This window comes from Misgurnus anguillicaudatus, chromosome 19 (assembly GCF_027580225.2).
Source record: "Misgurnus anguillicaudatus chromosome 19, ASM2758022v2, whole genome shotgun sequence".
Lineage (NCBI taxonomy): Eukaryota > Metazoa > Chordata > Actinopteri > Cypriniformes > Cobitidae > Misgurnus > Misgurnus anguillicaudatus.
Genome location: NC_073355.2, coordinates 53,513,644 through 53,537,291, shown reverse-complemented (window position 1 = coordinate 53,537,291; position 23,648 = coordinate 53,513,644). Strand labels below are relative to the sequence as shown.

Here is a 23,648-nt window from a genome sequence, read left to right as displayed (position 1 = left end):
GGCAAAATTGAACAAGGTTATGTGCAGCAACAATGAGTCTACGGTCAGGCAAACAGTACCAGCCATCTTCTCAGAATGAGAGTGTGGAAAAACAGCAAGAAGCTACTCAAAGTGCTGATGCATGTGCAAAGTCAGTACGGTCACGTGCTTCAAAACAGTCAAGTGGAGCTTCCACAGCTAGCTCCTCAGCTATGAAAGCTCGGGCTAAAGCAGAGGCTGCCCGTGCTGAACTTTCCTTTGCCGAAGAAGAAGCCAGAATTATGAAGCAAAAAGCTGACCTTGAAGCAAATCTTCATATATTAAAAAGTCAGAAAGCTGTTGCTGCTGCGACAGCTGAAGCAGCTGCATATGAAGAAGATGATAAGTCTATCAAGAGTGAAATTAATCCAGAGGTATTAGAGTTACCTATCAGTTCAGTTCAACGCACATCTGAATATGTCAAACAACATTCAAGAGCACACTCTGAGGAATTTCCATTGAAAGATGATCCACTAGTCTACCAAAAGGTGGCACGTGCACAATGTGAAATGGACATGAATGACACAGATACTCATCATTATGAGAAAAACAGAGATGTTGAGAGTAGAAAAGCTTATGTCAAACAACCACAACAAAAAGAGGAAGTTTACAATAAACCTTACTACTCAGAAACAGCAAGAGAGTCATTTCATCCTCAAAAGAAGTCTTTATCCGAAACTCAAGGTGTACAAGATGTTACAAAATACCTTATTCGCAGGGAAATGTTGAATGCAGGTCTTCTGAAATTTGACGATCGTCCAGAGAATTACTGGGCATGGAAGGAATCATTTCAAAGTGCCATACAAGATCTCAACCTTTCATCGAGGGAAGAACTGGATTTGATGATAAAATGGCTTGGTGAGGAGTCTGCGGAGCAAGCAAAGAGGATTCGCTCTGTTCATGTGTTCAACCCAACAGCAGCACTCAACTTAGTCTGGCAAAGACTAGAAGAATGTTATGGGTCATCAGAAGCAGTCGAGCATGCTCTGCTAAAAAAGCTTGAATATTTCCCTAAACTCACCAACAAAGATAATGTCAGGCTAAGGGAGTTAGGTGACATTCTTCAGGAGATAGAGTGTGCGAAAGAAGGAGGATATTTACCTGGATTGTCATATTTGGACACGGCTCGTGGAGTGAATCCAATCGTGGAGAAATTACCTTACAGCTTGCAAGAGAAATGGGTAGCCACAGGATCCAAATACAAGGATGACAATGGAGTAACATTTCCACCTTTTCGTTTCTTCTCCAGCTTTGTGAGACAACAGGCACGAGTGAAAAATGACCCCAGTTTTGCCTTTACGTCCTTCAACACCCAAAGCTTAAAAACTGAGAGATACACAAGAAGTGGTAACCGAGCTTCTGTAACTGCACAAAACAGATGTTCCACAAGATCCAATGACTATCCAGCGTAGCTACGGTGAGAAGATAATGGAAAGTCCTGATAAGCTATGTCCCATTCATAAAAAGCCCCACCCGTTAAAAAAATGCAGGAGCTTCAGAGCTAAACATATTGATGAAAGAAAATCATTTTTGAAAGAGAACCGTATTTGCTTCAGATGTTGTGGGTCAGTACAGCATATGGCAAAAGACTGCAGAGTGACACTAAAATGTCTGGAGTGTAACAGTGAGAAACACGTCTCAGCACTACATCCTGGTCCTTCTCCCACTACAACAGGGAGCCAAGAAGCGGACAAAGATGATGGCGGGGAGGTGAATGTAAATGCTTTGACACCAGTGACATCTAAATGTACAGAAATATGTAGCAATTCAGATGGTCAACATTCCTGCTCCAAAATCAGTCCAGTGATAGTATATCCTGCTGGAAGAAGAGAGGAATCAAAGAAAATGTATGCAGTGTTAGACGAACAGAGTAACAAGTCACTCGCTAAATCAGAATTCTTCCATCTTTTTAACATTACAACCACATCAGACCCATAAACACTGAAAACGTGTTCAGGGGTTACCAAAGCAATGGGCAGAAGAGCTACAAACTTGATGATCGAATCCATTGATGGCAAAATACAACTACCACTACCAAGTCTAATCGAATGTGACATGATTCCTGACAACCGCACAGAAATCCCATCTCCTGAGGTGGCGCGTTGTCACCCACACCTACAGCGAGTTGCTGAGAGGATTCCTCCTGTGGATCCAGATGCTTCCATCCTCATACTCTTGGGAAGAGATATTCTGCGGGTACACAAGGTGAGAGAGCAAATTAACGGGCCCCACAGTGCTCCTTATGCGCAGAGGCTAGATCTGGGGTGGGTCATTGTAGGTGACACCTGCCTAGGAACAACCCACAAGCCATCGAGTGTTAATGTCCTGAAAACACATGTACTCAGTAACGGTCGTACATCTATTCTTAGCCCATGTCCAAACAAAATCTTAGTTAAGGAGACTCTCAGTCAATCATCACATCTCGGATGTTCTTCAGCCTCTTGTACACAGGAAGAGCGCCTTAGTGGTTGCATAGACATGTTGGGATCTGCTGTGTTTGAAAGAACCAGGGATGATGAAAAATCAGCGCTTTCAGTGGATGATCAGGTTTTTCTTGAATTGATGGACAGAGAAGTCTATAAAAATGAAGCCAACAGCTGGGTAGCGCCATTACCATTCCGTTCCACTAGGCAGTTCCTTCCAAGTAACAGAGAGCAAGCAATGTCACGTCTTTATTCTCTCAAGAAAACACTGGACAGAAAACCTGACATGAAGAAGCAGTACATTGACTTCATGCAGAAAATGTTAGAAAACGATCATGCAGAGCCTGCTCCTCCACTGGAGAAACATAAAGAACACTGGTACTTACCGTCGTTTGGCGTATATCACCCTCAGAAACGTGACCAGATAAGGGTGGTATTTGATTCAAGCGCTGAATATGAAGGAGTGTCCCTAAACAAAGTGCTGCTTAGTGGCCCTGACTTGAACAACAGCCTTTTAGGGGTCCTTTTACGTTTCAGAAAAGAACCTATTGCGTTCACAGCTGATATACAGCAAATGTTTTATTGTTTTGTTGTAAACGAAGACCATAGAGACTACCTCAGATTCCTTTGGTATGAAGACAACGATCTCAGCAAGATGGTGAGGGACTTCAGAATGAAGGTCCATGTGTTTGGAAATAGCCCCTCACCAGCTGTGGCTATTTATTGCATGAGGCGCGCTGCAGCAGATGGTGAGAGAGAGTATGGCGCTGATGCCAAGCAGTTTGTCATAAGACATTTTTACGTTGATGATGGACTTGCATCTGCTCCAACCCCTGAAGAAGCGATTGACATCCTAACAAGAACAAAGCAGATGCTAGCTGATTCCAACTTGAAATTGCACAAGATAACATCCAACAATCACAAGGTTATGGAAGCTTTTCCAGCTGATGAGAGGGTCAAAGATCTGAAAGATTTGGATCTAAGGTTAGATGATCTCCCTTTACAGCGCAGCTTAGGGGTCCTGTGGAACCTGGAAACAGACAGTTTCACATTCAAAGTGTCTCAAGAGGAAAGACCATATACCAAGAGAGGTGTTTTGGCCACAATCAACAGTTTATATGACCCTTTAGGCTTTGTGGCTCCTATAACAATGCAGGGAAAAGCTCTCCTTCGTGAACTCTCAGCTGAGCAGAATGACTGGGATGAGCCACTTCCTCCAGAAAAGAAGGATGAATGGAGTAGATGGAAAGAATCGTTGAATGATCTCCAACGTCTCCAGATACCAAGGTGCTATGTTCCATTCCCGCAGTCCTCTGCCCAAAGAAAAGAGCTGTGCATCTTTTCAGATGCCTCCATAATAGCAATTGGAGCTGTTGCTTACTTAAAGTGTATCGACAGTGAAGGTCAGCAGTACGTTGGATTCATTATGGGCAAGTCCAAACTAGCCCCACGTCCCGCACATACTGTTCCACGACTGGAGTTGTGCGCAGCTGTTCTAGCTGTGGAGCTTTATGAGCTAGTCAGAGACGAGATAGACATTGACATGGATGCTGTGAAATTCTACACCGACAGTAAAATCGTCCTTGGATATATTCACAACAGCACTAGGAGATTTTACACATATGTTGCAAACAGAGTGATTCGTATCCGTAAGTCTTCTCATCCTGAGCAGTGGCATTACATCTCTACAGAGAACAATCCTGCAGATCATGCCACCAGACCAATCCATGCTTCTCTTCTGCAACACACAAATTGGTTCTCGGGACCATCATGTTTAACACAATCCCATCCAGAGCCAGCACAGATCGACATCTTCACTCTAGTGGAACCTGATGTAGATGTGGAAATACGACCTGATGTAACGACTTTGATTACAGTAACTTCAGAAACACAGTTGAAGTCACATCGCTTTGAAAGATTTTCTCATTGGATGACTCTGTGTCGTGCCATAGCTTTGCTCATCCGTGTGGCAAGATCATTCAAGACAACTGCCGATCAGAGAAATTTTCAAGGATGGAAGTGTAACATTGAGGCAAGCACCGTAAGTGAGATTCTTCGTGCAAAAGTTGTAATTATTCTCACTGTGCAGTCTGAAATCTTCAAGGAAGAATTCAAATGTCTGGAAACAAAGCAGACATTACCAAAGCAGAGTCCACTCAAAAAGCTTAACCCAATCATTGATGAAGATGGATTGCTTAGGGTCGGAGGTCGTCTTGCACCTGCCAACCTGACAAAAGAAGAAAAGCACCCACTTATTATTCCTCGTACTCATTACATTGCTACCCTCTTAGTGAGATACTACCATGAGAAGGTGATGCACCAGGGACGTCATATCACAGAGGGAGCAATTAGAGCTGCAGGACTATGGATCATTGGGAGCAAATGCTTGGTCTCATCTGTTATCTTCAAATGTGTCGTCTGTCGTAAACTCAGAGGAACACTACAGATACAAAAGATGGCAGACTTACCAGCAGACAAGCTCTCACCAATGCCACCCTTTACCAATGTTGGGCTAGATGTCTTTGGTCCATGGACGGTTATGACACGTCGTACAAGGGGAGGCGCTGCAGACAATAAAAGGTGGGCGGTACTTTTCACGTGCATGACAACTAGAGCTGTGCACATTGAGCTTGTGGAATCAATGTCCACATCTAGCTTCATAAATGCATTGAGAAGATTTTTCTCAGTACGTGGACCTGCCAAGCTTCTTCGCTCTGATAGAGGCACTAATTTCATTGGTGCCTGTAAAGAATTGGGAATCGACCACAGAGATGCAACATTAAACAGCTACCTTCAGGAGAAAAATTGTACTTGGCAGTTTAATCCCCCACATTCCTCACACATGGGGGGATCTTGGGAAAGACTCATTGGGATAGCCAGGCGGATTCTGGATGCCATGCTTCTTCAGTCTGTACATACTCGGCTCACACATGAAGTACTGAGTACCTTGATGGCTGAGGTGATGGCAATAATAAATGCAAGACCATTACTGCCAGTGTCTACCGACCCAGACATGCCAACTGTTTTCACGCCAGCAATGATCTTAACCCAGAAGACCAGTGCTTTAGAGGCCCCATCTGGCAACTTTGATTCAGCAGAGCTGCATACAAAACAATGGAAGCAAGTCCAGTGTCTTGCAGACACCTTCTGGAAGAGGTGGAGGAGGGAGTACCTTGCCACTCTTCAAAGTCGTCGGAAATGGACAGACGACAAGCCCAATATCAAACTGGGAGATGTTGTTTTGCTCAAAGAAAAACAAGCTTACAGGAACGACTGGCCGGTGGGACGTGTCATCAAAACATTCCTCAGCAATGACAACAAGGTTCGAAAGGCAGAAGTAAAAATAGTAAAAGATGGAACTATGAAGGTTTTTCTAAGGCCAATCTCTGACATGGTTGTTCTTTTATCTGAGGGTCAGTAAAAAGATGTTCTCTGTATCGCTTTTGTGCTAAATCTTGTTTAATATTTTTTGTGACACAACCTTATTGTGCCAGGCGGGGAGTGTTCTGACCTCTCTGAAGTAGTTTGATTTATTTAACATAATTGTGTTTGCAACACTGCCCTCTTTTGGTTAACCTGCAGCAGTACCTCTGGCTTAAGTTTCACTTTCAGTTAGTTGAGTGTGCCTCAGAGCAGAGTGCTGGTGTTGTTTTCTCTTGCTGCAATTTCTTCCTTTTACATTGTTGCCTTGGATATTATTTGTCCGTAAGTACTGTATTTATCACTAAAACATGTTAAGAGTTATTGTACTTGGCTAAAATTTGGTTTATTGAAGATTTCTTATGTCAAATGACTTAATTGATAGTTAGGCTAATTGTTAGCATGGCTATTAGCAATGACTCAGCATTTGACTCAGCATGACTCAGCATTTTTGTTGCTATTAAGTTGTATTCATTATTTATCAGTATTGTTTTTGATCACATTTTGTTGTGGATTTTTTTAGTAATTATGAAAAATAATTTTCAGCAGAGGGTTCCATTGCCAAAAGATGACTTTATTGCATACAACAATAAGGCCGAGTTGGTGGCCAAGCAACTAAAGAGTCTTTTTCAGAATGCAACCTAATATACAGTTCTCTAAAAGTTGAAACCCCTCCCATGTAGTTGTTTTTAGCATGTTTTTATGTTTGACAGGTGTTGTGACTTCATTCCTTTCAAATGTCAGCCTATGCATTTTTAGCTCTGCTCTCAGTTACCATATTTTAAACCCTGCATACATTGCAGTCTTTACGACTGCTAGTCTTCAGCTTACAAGCTTGAGACATACATACTTGCAAAACACATTTGAATCTGAGTACCATGTTCACCAAAGATATAGTTCTGAATTAAAAATCTTCTTCATTCCACCCTTTGAGACTTTCACAAGTCTCACCCAAAGTGCAACTTCATAATCCAGTTCAATTGAGTTAAGCCAATTAATGGCCCAACTAAGCCATATTTCCCTTACCAATGACTTAATCATGCTGCTGCACTTTGGTGGAGTGTGGAACAAACATTTTCTCTTGGAGAAGTAAAAGAATCTGCTCCCTAAATTAACAAACCTTTATGATCATGGAATATTATGTCATTGTTGCTGTAAAATCAGAACTCATAAAAATATTCATCATAAGAGTGTAAATTAGTCAAATACCTTTTCAATTCTTATTATCTTTTTCTGATGTAGTATTACCATTTTCAAACTTTTGCAAAACCCATTTTTGATGCACTTTGTAATTTCTTATATGAAGTAACTTTTCATCTTGATATTTCAACATTAACATTTGTTTCAATATAAGTACACAGTAAAGTAACAATTCATCCAATTAAACTTGCAAATCCTTAACCTCTGATAACTTGCATCATTTACTTTATACCTTTGATCATTTGCATCCTTTAACCTTTAAATCATTTGACATACCAAAATATATCTTTGATAATTTGACAAACCAATCACCCAATTTCCCTAATTTTAAATCACACCAATTCCACATTAAGATTCTTTCTTCCTGTATTAGTTGCAGTTCCTATCCTAAACTCTTATTTGATAGCTTCAATGAATACCTATTTTGATGTTGTATTGTTAGCATAACATTAATCTCCATACAATAAAACTATACCCCTTTGTAGTATCTCATTGTTTTTCTAAAATTGTTAAAACATCATTAGTTAAATTTAATAAACCTTTGTTGATTATAGTAGATATAATTTAGTAATTCTAGATTAAATCAATATTTATTCTAACCATGATTTTATCTCATCTCTTGCTTAAATTGTAACATATGGTAATACCAAACCAATTTAGGGATAAACTATTTTAGTTTTTTTCATTTGTTTTCTCAGTATTTTGTTCAATATACTTCAATATAATCATGATGATTTCTTAAATTAACCTTAGTCTTGTACATATATATTTCTTCTCTAATTGCAAAACCACCATAAGTTATCATTTCCCATCAAATCAAAATTAAACCAAAAGAATTCTGCTAACATTACTGTTTGATCTTCATATGTCCAGTGCTATGATCTGATTCCCACATTCTTTTTACTGTATACTAGCATTGTCCACCCTTTCCATACCTAAAGCCAAAATTATTAAGGATTTATAATAGCTTTTGGAATTTTATATTTGATTTGTTCAAGTTCTATGTTATAGAATATTCCCTTTAAATATCCCTCATCTTTAGTTCCATCAGGTTTACTGTAGCATTCATAATCTTTAGTATTTTTTTTTTATCTATTCTGCCTTTTTTCTATTTTAATGCTTTTATTAACTTTACAAAATTGAGACTATTTACCAAAATATGCCCTATAAAATGGATGTTTAAACCAGAACTTGTCAATTTGTTAAATTGAACACCCCTATAATATCATGTTGACTTTTGATTATTATTACCTTTCGTAATTCAGAGCATAATAAGCAATTGTTCATACCAATTTCTCTTAGCTTTGAAAATTACCCATTTGTACTATTCATTATATTTTTTTTTTGTTGTTTCCCATAAAATGTCCAAAAAAAAAATTTTCCTTCCGTTGACGTCCTTTTTCTTCTTTTGATGTCCTTGTCTACTTGTTGTTTTGGTTTCTTTAGTATTCAATCTAGATTTTGTTCCTCCTGAGATTATTGTAGAATAAATTCTCACTGGTGTCCTCGCTGAAGTGTGACTGATCCTTGCTGATAGGTGAAAAGTTAATTGAAAAGAGTTTGATTATTGACTGCAGTCGTGTGAATTTACCATATGTTGCTGATAATTGTCAAACTGGTTATTAGCTTTATTTTTCAATTTCCATGACTAATTCCTTGAAGTTTTCCTTGTGTGTCCTTTACACATTACCAGCAACTTTGTCCCTGTGTATTGCTTGTGAACTCCACTGCTTTGCACTCATTGCTTGTTGCTCCTGAAAGTCTCTCCTCCTTTACATCTTTTTCTTAACTTTGTTGCCGTTGCTTGATCTGCCCCGAGTGGTCATTGCTTAGTTCTTTATCTGTTTGTAGACTTGAATTGCTTGTCATTTTTCTGTTGTTGTCTTCTGTCTCATGTCTTTTATTATTTTCTTTTCCTCAGCTCTCCTCTTCATTATTGTGTTTAAGTTCTCCTCTGCTCCTCAGCTCTCCTCTTCTGTATCGTGTTTTTTGGTTCTCCTTTTCTCCTCAGCTCTCCTCTTCATTATTGTGTTTAAGTTCTCCTCTGCTCCTCAGCTCTCCTTTTGCATCGTGTTTTTGTTGTCCTCTTTTCCAGCTGGTATTTTAGGAACTTTGTGCAATGGCTCAGATGACATCAGATGTGCTCCTTCCCCCTGGCCTGCTGTTAGGGCTGCTCTCCCTGGTCCCTGTTTATGTCACTCTCTCCTGAAGACTCTCAGATTCACCAGATCCCATGGCATAATATGGCATTTTATCTCCATCTCCTCATCAGGCTCCTTTTCTTTTTCCTGCACACAAATAGCTTATGCATACAGTTAGTTTTATCACATAAGATCTCATCTTTATTTGTAATGGTTCCAAAAGCTCCATCTGCAGTCGTTCCAGAGGAAGTCCTTTTTTGGGGATGAATTTTTGTTATCACATATAGTATAGCGCAGACATTGGTATTGGCATTGGTATTGGCATTGGTATTGGCATTGGTATTGGCATTGGTCGACCAATAAGCATTCCATGCAGTGTTAGTTGAAGTCTTTCACTCGTTATTGCAAGAGACAAAGCATCCAGTCAGTTCAGTTTCATGCTTTCCCATGTTTTGCTGAGTTTAACCTTGAAGGGATGGTATCCTTTTTATGATTAAGGATGGTAAACACTATGGTAATTTTAGTTTTTCCTTTATTCTTTACTGTTGCAGTATTCGCTTTGTAGTTTTTAATGAATGCTGATCCATTATCTAAAATTATTCCTAATAGTGTTTTAAATTTAGGGATTACTTCTTCTATCATTTTTATCTTTATTTTTTGGCACTAGCTTTACCTGTTGAACAAAAATTTAACCAGTATTGCACTTAAATATTCAGACAATTTCTCAAATATGAAGAACAATACCCATTTTTTTTCTCATTTGAATCTTTTAGTTTTTATCTGTTTTTTTATATCTCTGTTTTTAATTTGAACTTAAAACCACCCATCTGGAAAGGTAACAGTTTACTGTACTATAGAATTTATCCTCAATGTGTACATTAGATGCTTCTTGAATGTCTTCCTTTGTCCCCTTTTCAGTGCCACAAATTATTCATACTGTAACATCCTGCTTGTTCTTCTTCTCTTCTATCTTCTAATTAAGGCTTTTGTATTAACACTAGGAGCAATACTTCTGTATGGCATTCTGAGGCTTCTTTAGCTTCCAAATCTGCTGTGTTGTTACCATTGATAAAATTATCATTCAATTTATCATTCAGTTTAATATTTTATGATTGCCATTTACTTTGATAATGTTTAATGCAGAAATTAAACCCCACTTATTCAGTACATTGATTATGTATACCCTCATTCTTTTGAAAGCCTCTTTGTTCCCATACCGAATTGGATTTTGTTTAGTTTCCCAAAAACAAACAAATATTTCTTCTGTTTGAAAACTCAAATATATAAAGCAAATATCAATTACAGTATTTGTCATCTGGGAAAACATTTGTTAGCAATGTGGATGTGGATATCAACTGTTTAGTCTTACAATGTCATTAATTGGATACTTCAAATTATTACTTTGTTCTCTACATCTTTTAACAATTAATACATCTTCTTAATCTTGCATGTTGTTATCATCTGCATTTATTGTTTTTTATGAAAACTATTTCCTGACAAATGATTGACTATAACATATAATTCTAATGTAATTCTTAAACATTATGGAGATCCACTGGCTTTATATAGCTTTTTGTTTTTTCCATCCTATCCCATAAATCCTTTTCTTCACAATCTTTTCCAGTATACAAGAGACCTGTGGAAATAAGTCAGTTACATTAAGTCATTATTCTATTAACTGATTTTCAACCATACTCTTTACTAATTCTTGTTTACCTTCCTCTGATGTTATATCAATTTCTTGTCATATAATTTATTTTGCCACTTTTTAAGTTGAATATCTTTCTCATGATCATATTATAATACAATGAAATTCCCACTTTGATAACTTTGCATTAGAAATTTGTGCTTCAATACATTTTCCAATTTATTCATTGTTTGTTGTACATCACTATTTATTATACATTTGCTTTGATTCAGTTAAAATCACTTTAATATCATGTCTTACTTACTTTATATCTATATTCCCTATACCCTTCTGGAAAACACAAATTCCAATGGCTTAATTCAAATTATGCATATCTTCCTAACCAGTAAACAGGAGTGTGATTTTGATATGAGAATAGATATGGTCATGGTTTTGTTTATTGTGTATAGACATACATTGAATTACCACTACTTGTCCAGAGAAACATATTCTTAACAACTCTTCTGGACCTTAAAATGGACTTTGAAAGGCTGCTGTCACCCTCCCCCCTTCACTCACAGAGCTGGTACATGGATATAGCGAAAGTCTCTCTTGGTGTGGCCAGGCTTTTTGTTGTCCTCAGCATGTTTTCTTTGTCTCTCCCAGTTCAAGTTGTTTTCTTTCTGGGATGGTGATGCTGCAAAGTCATTTATGATGGGTACAGGATTCTGGCTTTTTGGAGGAATTGCTGAAAGTAGCTGAACACAAGAGTCATCACTGTTATTCACTTTGCATTTCAAAACAGTGTGTTCATTCTAGGGTCTCCTTCTGGATTTCCCTCAGTCTCTTTTTTATTGTCTCTGAACAAAACTGGATTCTCTGTGTCTCCCAGTTTTCTCTTTGTGCTTTTAGAGTCCAAGCAGTGGCTGCCACACTGCTATGATATGTTCAAAAATAGTCCCTCCTCATGTAACGTTAGTCCACCGGTCAGAGGTTTGGAGGATTTCTTTCATTTCTCCATTGCCACAACTTAGTCCTTTTCCCAACCCCATGAATGCTTGAGGGTAAGTGATCAGCCTCCCAAAGTCCTTAATACCTTTATTAAATTAAGAAATTGTAAGGCCAGTAGCCTAAGCCATCCTTTTTTTTCCCCATATCCACATTTCTCCATCAGATGACACCTCCTCTTTACTCTCCATCTCTACTCTCTCCTTATTTTGCTTCATTAATTCTTTTTAATGTTTTTCTTATTTTTATTTCTTATTTTATTTATATCTTCCTACCTCATCTTCTTTTTAACCTCTTTTGTGTAAACAATGCATCTTGTCTTTTTACTCTACACTATTTACTCTCATACTCTACCTGATAATAATTTAAATTTCTTTAATTTAGTATCTTTTTCACATTTTTAAGCTTTACTCCCAAACCTGTTTAATTTATCCTATTCTATATCTACTGATCCTTTCATTTACAATTTACCTATAATTTCCACAGTGCCCTTGAGTACTGGAAATCAACCTTCTACAGTATGCATGAACAGATTTGGATTAACACACTTTTCTTTCGTTCCATTATCAACTTCCTTTAACATTTTATCATATACATGTTCCCCTTTATTCATTAATAAAGCCAATGCTTTTTTCTTCAAATCCATCTTTTCTTTCTTTTGATTTAATATTTATTTACAATATCCATTTCTTTACACATTGCAATATCAAATGTTCCCTTCATGACAATTTCTTAGACACATTCTTTATCAGATCTCTGCCCAATAGATATTTCCACAAGAATAACAACTATGACTTTACTCTATACCTGTTACTTCTCCATTCAATCTTCTCTATCATATTTAGCCCTTTTTTAACTTTTTAACATTAAAAAATTAACAAATAAAAACACTTTTATTCCAGTTAACTTTCAAGCTAAGTAAATGTCAAGCTTACCATTTTCTCTCCAATATTACTTGTTCTCTACTGCAAATGTTTGTCAAGCAGTTCCTTACTTAATTAATGTTTCTCTTTCAATTCAATTTGTTCTATTTGTCAAGAAATACTATTTTTATCCCTTTACAATAGTATTAAACAAAAATATTTTTTCATTGAATTAAGATATAAAATATAGATGTAAAAACCTCCTTTCAACCTATATATACCATTTATCTATAATTTTAATCTCTTATTACTTTATTATATAAATAATATATTATTATTATTATTTTACTTATATTACCCAGTATTTCACTTCACTGCTAGCTCTTTCAGCCACAGCACTCAGTCAGGCCTGCACTCACTATTTATAACATACACCCAGTCATTCACACTTTAAACATGACACCACTTGTTTTTCACTGTTGAGGATCCTTTCCACTTTTACTCACAAAATTTCTGTTTGTATTTTGTCTTTTGATACAGTTTTACAGTGCAATAAGAAAAGTAAAGTTTCTTCATGGAACTCAAGAAAAGTTATGCCTTGTGTTTTTTCTGGAGAACTTTACACTGTTAGCTAACTGTCAAGCTTTGAAGAAGCAACTCATTGCAAGGACAGTATAAAAGCTGCACATTAATAAGGGCTAACATTAGTATTAGGTACAGAAATCTAATTAAATGAGTCATAACACTGTCTTTATTGTATAAATTAAATTTATTATTATTTGTAGAGCTATTTGTCTCTTTTTTAGACTTAAGTAGGTTAATTGAGGTTACTGTCTCTTTAAATAAGCAGAGACTGGTTTATAACTGTAATCTATACATACACTTAAGACATAAACAAATGTTTTTATTAGAAAAAGAATACTTTGGAGATAATTTTGTTTATATGTGCCCTGTCAATAACAGAAAGTTTTTACGTTCGCTTGTTTGCGTCTCACTCGTGTGTGCACTATTGAGGGCACTTAAACGCCAGCGCACACAGAGAACGAAGGCGAATCCCAAACAGCGCAGCATAAAAACGTTACGTTGTTTTACATTGCTTTATTCAGCACATGTATGGTAATGGACTATACAGTATGAGACACATTTGCGCGACTCTCTCTAAATTTTACACATCAAGAGTTCTTTGAAGGGCGTACTCACTGTGATGATCACGTCTGGACCGGACACAACCGCAGGTGCCTCTGTGCGTACTTTAGCACCTTTTTGCGGTTAAATACATCCACGCCACATACATGTTGCTTCAGACAAGCAAGTGCAGGTCGCGGTTTCTGTTTGCGTCATTACAACATTTCGGCCGTATTGTTTCGGTGATAAAAGTCTTTCAGCCGAAAGCCGAAAATGCTCTTTTGGGCCTGGATATTGTTTTTGATTGTTTGCTGCCTGCCCTGACCTACGCCTGGATATTGTATTACTGTTTTGGATTACCTTTGCTGTTATTGTTTACCTGGTTGTGGACTCTTGCCTGTTGTAGATTACTCTTAATAAAACTGCATTTGGATCTAACCCGTGCCTCACGTGCATGACAACTGTACTGTACCTAAATGTTAAAACGCTGAATTTAAAATATATTTTCAGATTAATCAAACCCTACTTGTTAATTTGCAAAATTAATGATATACTAATATTTTTGTTAAAATTTTTTGTTGACCCTTGTGCATTGTTCAAATTCACTAACCTTTCGGGTTTTAGTATACAAAAAAGCCACTAAATAAACAGCTGTTTATCAGATTAATTTTTTTTTCAAGTTTTTTTGCATTAATCTGTTAATCACCCTCAGTACTGATCAAAACTACCAAATGGTAACAAAAATTACATGATTTTAACTCTTAAATTGCCAAGTTTACAAGTGATGTCACTGATTTGGGGAAAAAGAGACAAAATTACAGATTTTCTATATAAAAGTGATTGTGGACTGGATTTTTTTACCCTTTTCACAGTCTTGGGCATGCCAAAGATTAGTAAAAACATTGGCTTTGATTCATTTTTAGTTTTTGTGCAGCATCAGATTTATATTTTTCTCTGTAATTAGTTGTTTGTGTTTTTTTGCCCCATTGACTTCCATTATAACCACATTTTTTGATTGCAAAGCCATGACATTGGCGGTTTTTCCTTTTGCTAAAATTTTTACAGTTGATCATCAAGTGGCACCATTAACCCTTTACCTGGCCTGTGCAAAAAGCAGAGCTTTATTTCTGGCTTGTACATTGAGTTATATGTAGCCTACTATAACAGCAGAGGTGGGTAGAGTACCCAAAATCTGTACTCAAGTAATAGTGCAAGTACTTATAGAAATATTTACTAAAGGTAAAGTAACATTTAGTATCTAAGTAACACTTAGTATCGAATTAGTTACTTGAGTAAGAGTAAAAATTATTAGATGAAAAACTACTCAAGTAGTTACTTACTAGTTACTTCCAATCTGATTGAAAAGAAGCGTAAAATCCCTGAATTTCAGACTACTTGGAGGGCTTTCACAAACCTCTCCTTAAAAGTCTCATTGTTCTGCTTATATACTACTACCTAGGTTAAAGTAAAGCAGTCTATCTCAGTCCTCCAACACCACATAACTTAAACAAACACTGACTGTTTTCTGACAGTTAACTGTGTCTTTATTTTCACGTTCACAACAAAATTTGGCTGGATCTGCCTTTAGACAAGCTTACAGTAAGCAAAAAAGAATGTGTGTGCTGTTTGTTATCATGTTTTTATATGAATAGGTTATTTTCATTGTCATTAATGTGCAATTAATGAACATAAGGAGCTTGATAAAATGCTTATTTTAGAATTTCAAATGGAACTTTTCTGTTTTTGCAAATCAACTCTACATTTATTATAATATATAAAACATGTTTCTTTAAAAACATACTTTATTCTTTTATTTTTATTTTATTAACCCAGTTTTTATAGACCCCTTCACGGTTCACGTCACAGGCTGTTCCCACTGCGCATGTCGGGGTCAGAAAAGTAATTACAGCAGATTGAGTTGCGTATTATTCGGTATCGTCAAAAATGCCTACTTACGTCGTGGGCTGTGAAAATCGCATCAGGTCTTCCGTTAAGTTTTCGCGATTCCTGCAGAATCTCAAAAACAAAAAAATACAACATCTGCGACTGCAAGCAATTAACGTGCAGACTGGGACAATGCAAATATCAAAGAGGCTTGTGTTTGTAGTGCTCACTTCATTTCAGGTAAGTCATAATTTTTCAGCACTGTTAGATTAAATTATATAGCCTAAATGTTATGAACAGTTCGACCCCGTGCTGCGCGCGCACCCGATAGTCATTCAATGTTTACAAACCTTGAAGGGGTCTATTCGTATGTATTTTCTACATTTAAGTAAGGTGTCCGGTTATGTGTAGGGGAGAAATTTTTCAAAAATTTTTTAAGTTTTTAAAATTTTTAAAGATAATGTTTCAGACAGAGATATATTTTTGCTGTGGTCAGTAACTCACAAGTGTGGTCTATCAATACCAGGTGGAATTTTGAACAAATGTAAAATGACTAGTATAATTTCACTTTGAACATAAGTGGTGAATTGTTACTTTTTTTTTAACACAACAAAACAATGTAGATTTTCGTGTTACACTTGTTTTTATTAACTATACATGACTATGACCTCTTAAATATGTAACTGCAAACATATTTTGTAATTTATCTTTGTAAAAAATAATGAAATTATATTTTCATTTTAAATTTCAGTTTTATCAAATGTTTCAAAAGCAACCAACAGTACAAACTTAAATTCAACAGTTTGAACACTATAAAAATTAAATTAAATTAAATTAGAATAATATAAATGGTACAAAAGTAAGTGTTACTTTCGTCCTGACAGGATCTCCTCACATTTAAACCAGATTTACTTTTATTTTGAAAAACTCTTGAGAAGTCAAACTTCAGGATGTGTTAGTTAGAGCACTAAATAACCTGTAGATTGATGAAACGAGAAACATAACGCTTTATAAGAAAACAATGACCGCTTTTGGAATTTACTTATGGTTGAAAACACCTTTCTGGATCTACACCCAGAAAATGGTGAGTAAATAACGCGATATTTGTCAGCTCTGTCAAGGGTTGCAAAGATGATGTCATAGTTTGGGATGCAAATGTTATCAGAGAAAATCGCTTTGTTACTTTCGTCCAGTGTTACTTTTGCCCCGGTTCTCCCGTATTATTAATGCAAGTTTTATGAGGAAATGATATGGAAATGTGCAGATGTGAACGTTTGTTGTTTGTAAGGTTAGAGTAATTTTCATTGCTTGCACAAGAGCGCATATGACAAAAACAGCGCATGAAATTATATTATAATAAGGCACTGCACAAAGTGACACGTACCGCCGTGTTGTTTCAGGTTGGAGCTTGAATTCCTGTACGCTGAGATGTCAGTTCGTTTTGGTGCACAAAGCATACGTCGCATTATGAAACTATTCTTTTTGACCTTTTGTAGTGTAAACATAGACCAAACTTGAGCCCACGCGTGATCTGCCTCCGATAGCTTGCATAGGTCATCCTCCGCTTCAGTCATCTCCTTTCATCTATGTTTCATCTACGCGCGCTAAAGGGTGATACGTAGCCACCCCTCGCAACGCACGCAGCCTCTCTAACGTCTCGCGAGACTTTCGAGCAAGCCATATAAACTTAAAAAATAAAATATATTCATTAATTATTACCATTTGAAAGTAGCGTAGTAACGCCACCGAATGTAGCGAAGTACAAGTACAGTTTTTTCATTAGAAATGTACTTGAGTAAGAGTAAAAAGTACCCATCCTTAAATTTACTCTAAAAGTACTAGTTACCCAAAAAATGTACTCAAGTAAATGTAACGAAGTAAATGTAACTCGTTACTACCCACCTCTGTATAACAGCATATAAGAGAGAGAGAGAGTGAGTGTGTCTTTTCATGTGTGTATGCGTGTGTGCGTGTGTGTTTTTGTGTATCAGAAGTGTTTGAGTGTTGATGATCATCTTAACTTCACTCTTTATCTCTGTGTTTGTAGTTTATGTGGGTGTGAGGTGACAGATGAAGGTTTTTGTGATCTGGCTTCAGCTCTGAGATCAAATCCTTCATTACAACTAAGAGAGCTGAACCTGAGACAGAATGATCCAGGAGTCTCAGGAGTGAAGCAGATCTCTGAACTACTGAAAGATCAACACTGCAAACTGGAGACACTCAAGTATGTCAGACATTAAAGGGCGTGTTGCAGGTTAACCACCACTGTCGATTAATGGGTACATAAATCACTCAAGATATGTGTATAATTTTTAAAATGTCTCAAAAATGGTCTTAAAGACCACTTTTTTTACGTTTTTGGTATTAACAGGTTTTTTTTACGCAATTCTGCGATGACGTCACGTTGGGGAGAAGTGGAGAAAGCCTCAGCCAGAGCCATAGAGATAGATGAGACATTTATTGCTGTTTAATACTTACACTTTAAAAACCGTTGGGTTATTTGTTTTACCCAACAGGTGGGTTAAACATATTGGGTTGTTGTGTTGGGTTATTCCTAGCTTTTATTGGGTTATTTCTATAACAACCCAGACAGATGGGTTAAAATTGGGCTCACGGCACGCATTTTGAATTTCAGCGGTCGACCGGTGCCACTGCTGAGTGCGGACAGACACGAGAGGTACGTTTTAAAATATATATCTCTGTGTAATGTTTTATTTGCTACAAAGTGTCTTTAAGCTCTAACACACAGTAAACTATCAGCCACGTTTTCTACAAATACTTGTACAAAAACACTGTTGTCTAGTTTTTGTCCGTTATACCTGTTCCACTGATTAACTGTTACCCATGGCAACACGCGTTTTTAAGCCATCATAAAGGTAGAAAAACATCGCAATTTATTTTAATACTAAACAGCACCAAAAGCATGATCCCTTACGAAAATGAATCATGTCTTTATTTAGTAGTATAACTAGGGATGCACCGAAATGAAAATTCTTGGCCGAAACCGAAAAAAGGAAACCAAGGCCGAAAAACCGAAACCGAAACACTGAAATAAATTATTATGCCAATTATTAGTACAATTGCATTTACGGCTATCACTGTGTACTAACTTTACTAGGGGTGTGTGACGAAAAAGAAAAACTCACAGTTCGGATCACATTACAGTTTTTGAGGCACAGATCAGATTATTTTTCGGATCAGCAAAAAGGTGGGAAAAATCTAATAAACAATAAAGAAATTGCAAACATTTATAAAAAAGAACAAAGTTGCACATTAATAAGGTCTGAAATTAGCATTTTAACACAACTGAATGCTATTTTCACATATTATCTGTTCTTTTGTCAGACATATAGGGGCGTTTTCCCAGACAGGGATTAGACTAGTCCTAGACTAAAATAAATACAAGAGCTGTCCAAACTGAAAACATCTTGCACTGACATATCTTTAAATACATCAGTGCCTTTAGTTTGTCCTGAAAATGCACACAATTAATGTTTTTAGTAAGGCATGTTTGTTTAAACTAATTATATTTCCTAATTAAACTAAGGTTTAGTTCTGGCTTAAGCTAATCTCTGTCCAGGAAACCACCCCAAAGACTATTAAAATAGTGACTAACATGACCCAATAACCTTGTGTTTAATCCAACCAGCTGTTACTTTAACTACTAAGTTACTAAAATCTTCAATTCAATTCAATTCAATTTTATTTATATAGCGCTTTTCACAAGTGTTAATTGTTGCAAAGCAGCTTTACATGGGAAGATGTAGAGGAGAACACAGAAAATCAATAGATAATATAAGAAGTAGAGATGACAGTTAAACCGTACAAGCGAGCATATTAATAATGTAACGTATACAGTAAAGTGCTAAGTTAAAGGGGGGTTTAATGGTATTTCAAGCATTCTGACTTATTAACACAGTTATAGAGTTGTTTCCTCATGCTAAACGTAGGCAAAGTGTTAAAAAAGCAGTTGGGCGTGTTACAGAGTATTTCTGTGCCGAATGCACTTCGCCAGGGTTCGTACAAGTTTCGGCTACGTATCACTTCTTTATATGGGCTTCCGCCGGAAAACTTCCCCCGGAAAACCCCGCCCAGCCGTCAGTCAGCGGGAGACGCTAGAGCTTGCTAACAGCTTATCACGCCACTCAGCCTTGTTTAATTTCAAAAGTCAACAATGGCACAACAAGAAGTGTGTTTTTGGATGTAAGGAGAAGACATCCAGCCTTATGGAAACAATGGATATAGTTTATTATCCGGATTAGCAGCGGAGTTTTGCGTGTGTGTTTGATGCGGTGGATTTTCAGAACCGGGTCATGACGAGTTACACGTGGTAAGTAAGACTTCTGTCTTATGTTGGAAATATGCGCGTGTATATTATATAAATGACACGAACATGTAGTGAATCATAAGTTAAAACAGTGTTGTATAGTGTTGTATGACTCGTACTCGCTCCTCCCGTGTTATAACTCCTCCTTCTTCCTTTTTTCGTACGTTATCGGAAAGATTCGGTAAAGCTAATCTTTCTTTTATAAATCTGATTAAACTAAAGACTCTTTAGAGATATAAAGGATGTCATACTACTCTATAGGTACTCCAGATTAATATCAGAAATGCAGAAACAGCGTGTGTTACGTGAGCTTTAAGCCAAAGTTGGCTGACTCTCCCTGGGACGAAAAAAACCCCTAGGAAAAAAAACCCAATGGGAAAAACTCCTAGAAGGACAAAAACCCTTGGGAGGAATTAATATATATTTATATATATACATAGATACGGTAGGGATACGAGGCGGGTAAGCGAATTAAACTGGTTTAGCCGGTGGTCGTTGGTCGGGCATCGGCTGGTCATCACGTTGAAATAATAATAATTATAATTATTATAAAGAATAATCTTGATTTATAAACGAGACATCGCAGACAATTCGGCGCAAATTACAAAATTTACATTACACAGAGTTACTACAGAAGGCATGCGCGGGCATAGGAGAGAGAGAGCTCGCGCACAAGCACATAGAGAACCAGTGTGTGTGGGAAAACACTGCTAACCTTTCATGATAAACTCGAATCAGTCGTCTTCTCTGTCAGTAACATCTGATGTTTACGTGAAAATGCAAGTACACTGAGGAATCCGCATGGAAAACACATCCAACTTTTAATTCTTTCACTCAGTGTCATGTATGAGAGGCGCTGTCTAGGGGCTTCACGCACAGAGAGAGAGAGAGAGAGAGAGCGTGCACAAGAGAGGCATCACCGAGCGCTCACAACAATAAATGAAGCCGTTTTAAATGAAAATAAAAATGTAAATGTTGCGACCATTGTTGATTTTGTGGCGCACACAAACAAATAAATGTATGGATAACACTGCCAGGAGCAGAAGCCGCCATTACGCGAGATTAATGTAAACAGCGTGACACGTCGCTTAGTCGACGTAATCGATGACGTTGACGCGTCATTGCAGCACTATTGAGCACGAAGGGGAGGGGTGGGAGACAACTGATCACCATGAGTGAAACCCAAGCGCTAGCGCAAAGATGGGAGGGGTGCGGTTGACATTTATTTTCGGTTTACATTTTCAACTGGATTTTTTATTTCGGCCCGAAACCGATAATGCCATTTTCGGCCGAAATTTTCGGCGACCGAAATTTCGGTGCATCCCTAAGTATAACGTTAGTTTCATGGCGTATTTATTGCCATATTGCTTTAACCATGGTTTCTGTAACAGACAATGCTTTTTTGTTTAAACTGTAGTAAAACCCGGTTTTAACTTTTGTAAGGGATGCAACCGGCTGTTTTTGGCTCCAAATATTTTTTTTAGCCGGTCTGTGTAATCAGAGCTGTAATATAAATGTGCTTCTGAATGGAAATGTCTGAAGAAATGACTCGATGCTATTTTATTGTCGTTTTACTGTCGCCTGATAAAGCGCTGTTTTTTCCTGCACGTCTAACTACTGTTTACGGTAACCCGGTAACGGTTGAATTTGCAATTCAGCGCCTTCTACTGTCAAAGTAGAGTATTTATTCAGCGTGCCAGATGTGTTTGCTTTGAGATTTAATACATTATTCTTTTCATTAAATGTCGACATTCTTGTAGATGTTGCAATAAAAACCCTACAAAATGGCCAGCAAGATGATTCAGCCGTCCTACAGTACCAAGAGGCAAAGCAAGCATTTATTAATTTTCAACCTGTAAGTATAATTTATGACACTTGGTTTTTTTATCCTGTTTATGTGTGCATATTTACATTGTGAAAAATCTGTCTTAAGGTCAAAAAAACATAATTCAGTATTTGGAGGAGGAGGTGCGACGAAGACCCCATGTCCTGCTATGGGATGAATTCGACTAATCACAAGCCTTTGTTATCGTAGGGAGGCATGGCCCAGGAGCAAGACCAGAAGTTGACATGTGCTTTAATATTTTTTACATTTTAGACAGAGTATCCCAAGCCTTGTTAAGTAGTTTCTGTAACACACAATACATTTTGTACCAGGTGATGTTTCCTTAACACACTGTCACCTGCTTAAAGGGATAGTTCCCCCAAAAAGGAAAATTCTGTCATAATTTTCTTCCTCTCCTGTCGTCACAAACCTGTATACATTTTTTTGTTCTGATGACCACAAAGGAAGATATTTTGAGTAATGTTTGAAACCAAACAGATCATGAGCCCCATTGACTGTCATAGTAGGAAAAAAGAATACTACTGTATGAAAATAAATGGGGCTCATGATCGGTTTGATTTCAAACATTCTTTGAAATATACCTTTGTGGTTATCAAAATAAAGACTTATATACCGGTTTATAACAACATGAGAGAAAGAAAATGATGACAAAATGTGTGAACTATGCTTTTAAGCAGTTTTGTAGTTGGATAAGATTGAGTAGATTTGTTCTGTTCTTATATGTTTTTGTTTATTTATGTATGTATATATGTATGTATGTGTGTATGTATTTATGCTTCTATACATGTATGTATTTATACATTTAAATGCAGGTGCAAATGACTAAATGGAAATAAAGCATTATAAATGTATTTGTAAGTTTTGTATTATTTATTTATAAAGCAAATAATAGTAATAAATAATAATAATAATAATAATTATAGTGGCAATCGGTCCACAAAAAAAATGCCACTACAGCTATTTTGAAGCCCTTTCCAACTCTTGCTGTTGCAAATAAATGAGATCCTCCATTGTTGTATAATTAATTCTTCTTTATTATGTAAATTTAAAAAACATATACAAACGACTGATTTAACGTTTAAAGACAAACAGACTAAAAAACCATCACCATCGCACAGCTGAGGTTGAAAAACTGTGTGGCTTCCTCAGCTAAATTCCTCATCTGGCTTCCCCGTGATTCCCTTACTATCCTGGCTGATTAGCACATCCACACAGGTGCGCAGGTGACGTAACGGACAAATCATTCACACAAACCTAACCCCCACCCACACACGCTATACATGCACACACATTCACATTGGCCACAACACACCGGTCCCTAATTGTTACTGTATAAAAAGACAACAATTCACCAAGTTAATTGGAGCCAATGACAAATCATTCGATAATGTTCATAGTACAAGTGTGCATTTTCAATCAATAATGTTCAGAGTGCAAGTGAATGTCCATGGAGTAGATAACCTCAACGTTGAGGTTAAAGCATTACAAAAGTCTTAATCAGCTTCCAACAAAAGACAGATCTTAGTGATCGGTCTATCAAGTACGTTGCATTTAGTCAGGACTTTGACAGAACGTACCAGTCCCTGTGTGTCTGGAAAGGTCTGCAACACCTTTCCTAACAGCCAGGATCCACGAGGGGCAGTAGAGTCTGCCACAAGAACAATGTCCCTTACAACAAAGCTCCTCTTGTCCTTTAACCACCGTTGCCGTTCCTGTAGTAGTGGAATGTACTCTCGAACCCATCTGTGCCAGAAAAGATCAGCAAG

General features: G+C 37.1%; 1 protein-coding gene across 1 annotated transcript; it reads left to right on the top strand.

Moving 5' to 3' along the window:
* Positions 1-1,980: 1,980 nt before the first annotated feature.
* LOC141351243 (uncharacterized) lies at positions 1,981-13,375 on the top strand. The gene is made up of 2 exons (XM_073857870.1): positions 1,981-6,146; positions 13,241-13,375. The coding sequence occupies exon 1, from the start codon at positions 1,990-1,992 to the stop codon at positions 5,860-5,862; it is 3,873 nt and encodes a 1,290-aa protein (XP_073713971.1). The 5' UTR covers positions 1,981-1,989; the 3' UTR covers positions 5,863-6,146; positions 13,241-13,375.
* The last annotated feature ends 10,273 nt before the right edge of the window (positions 13,376-23,648 follow it).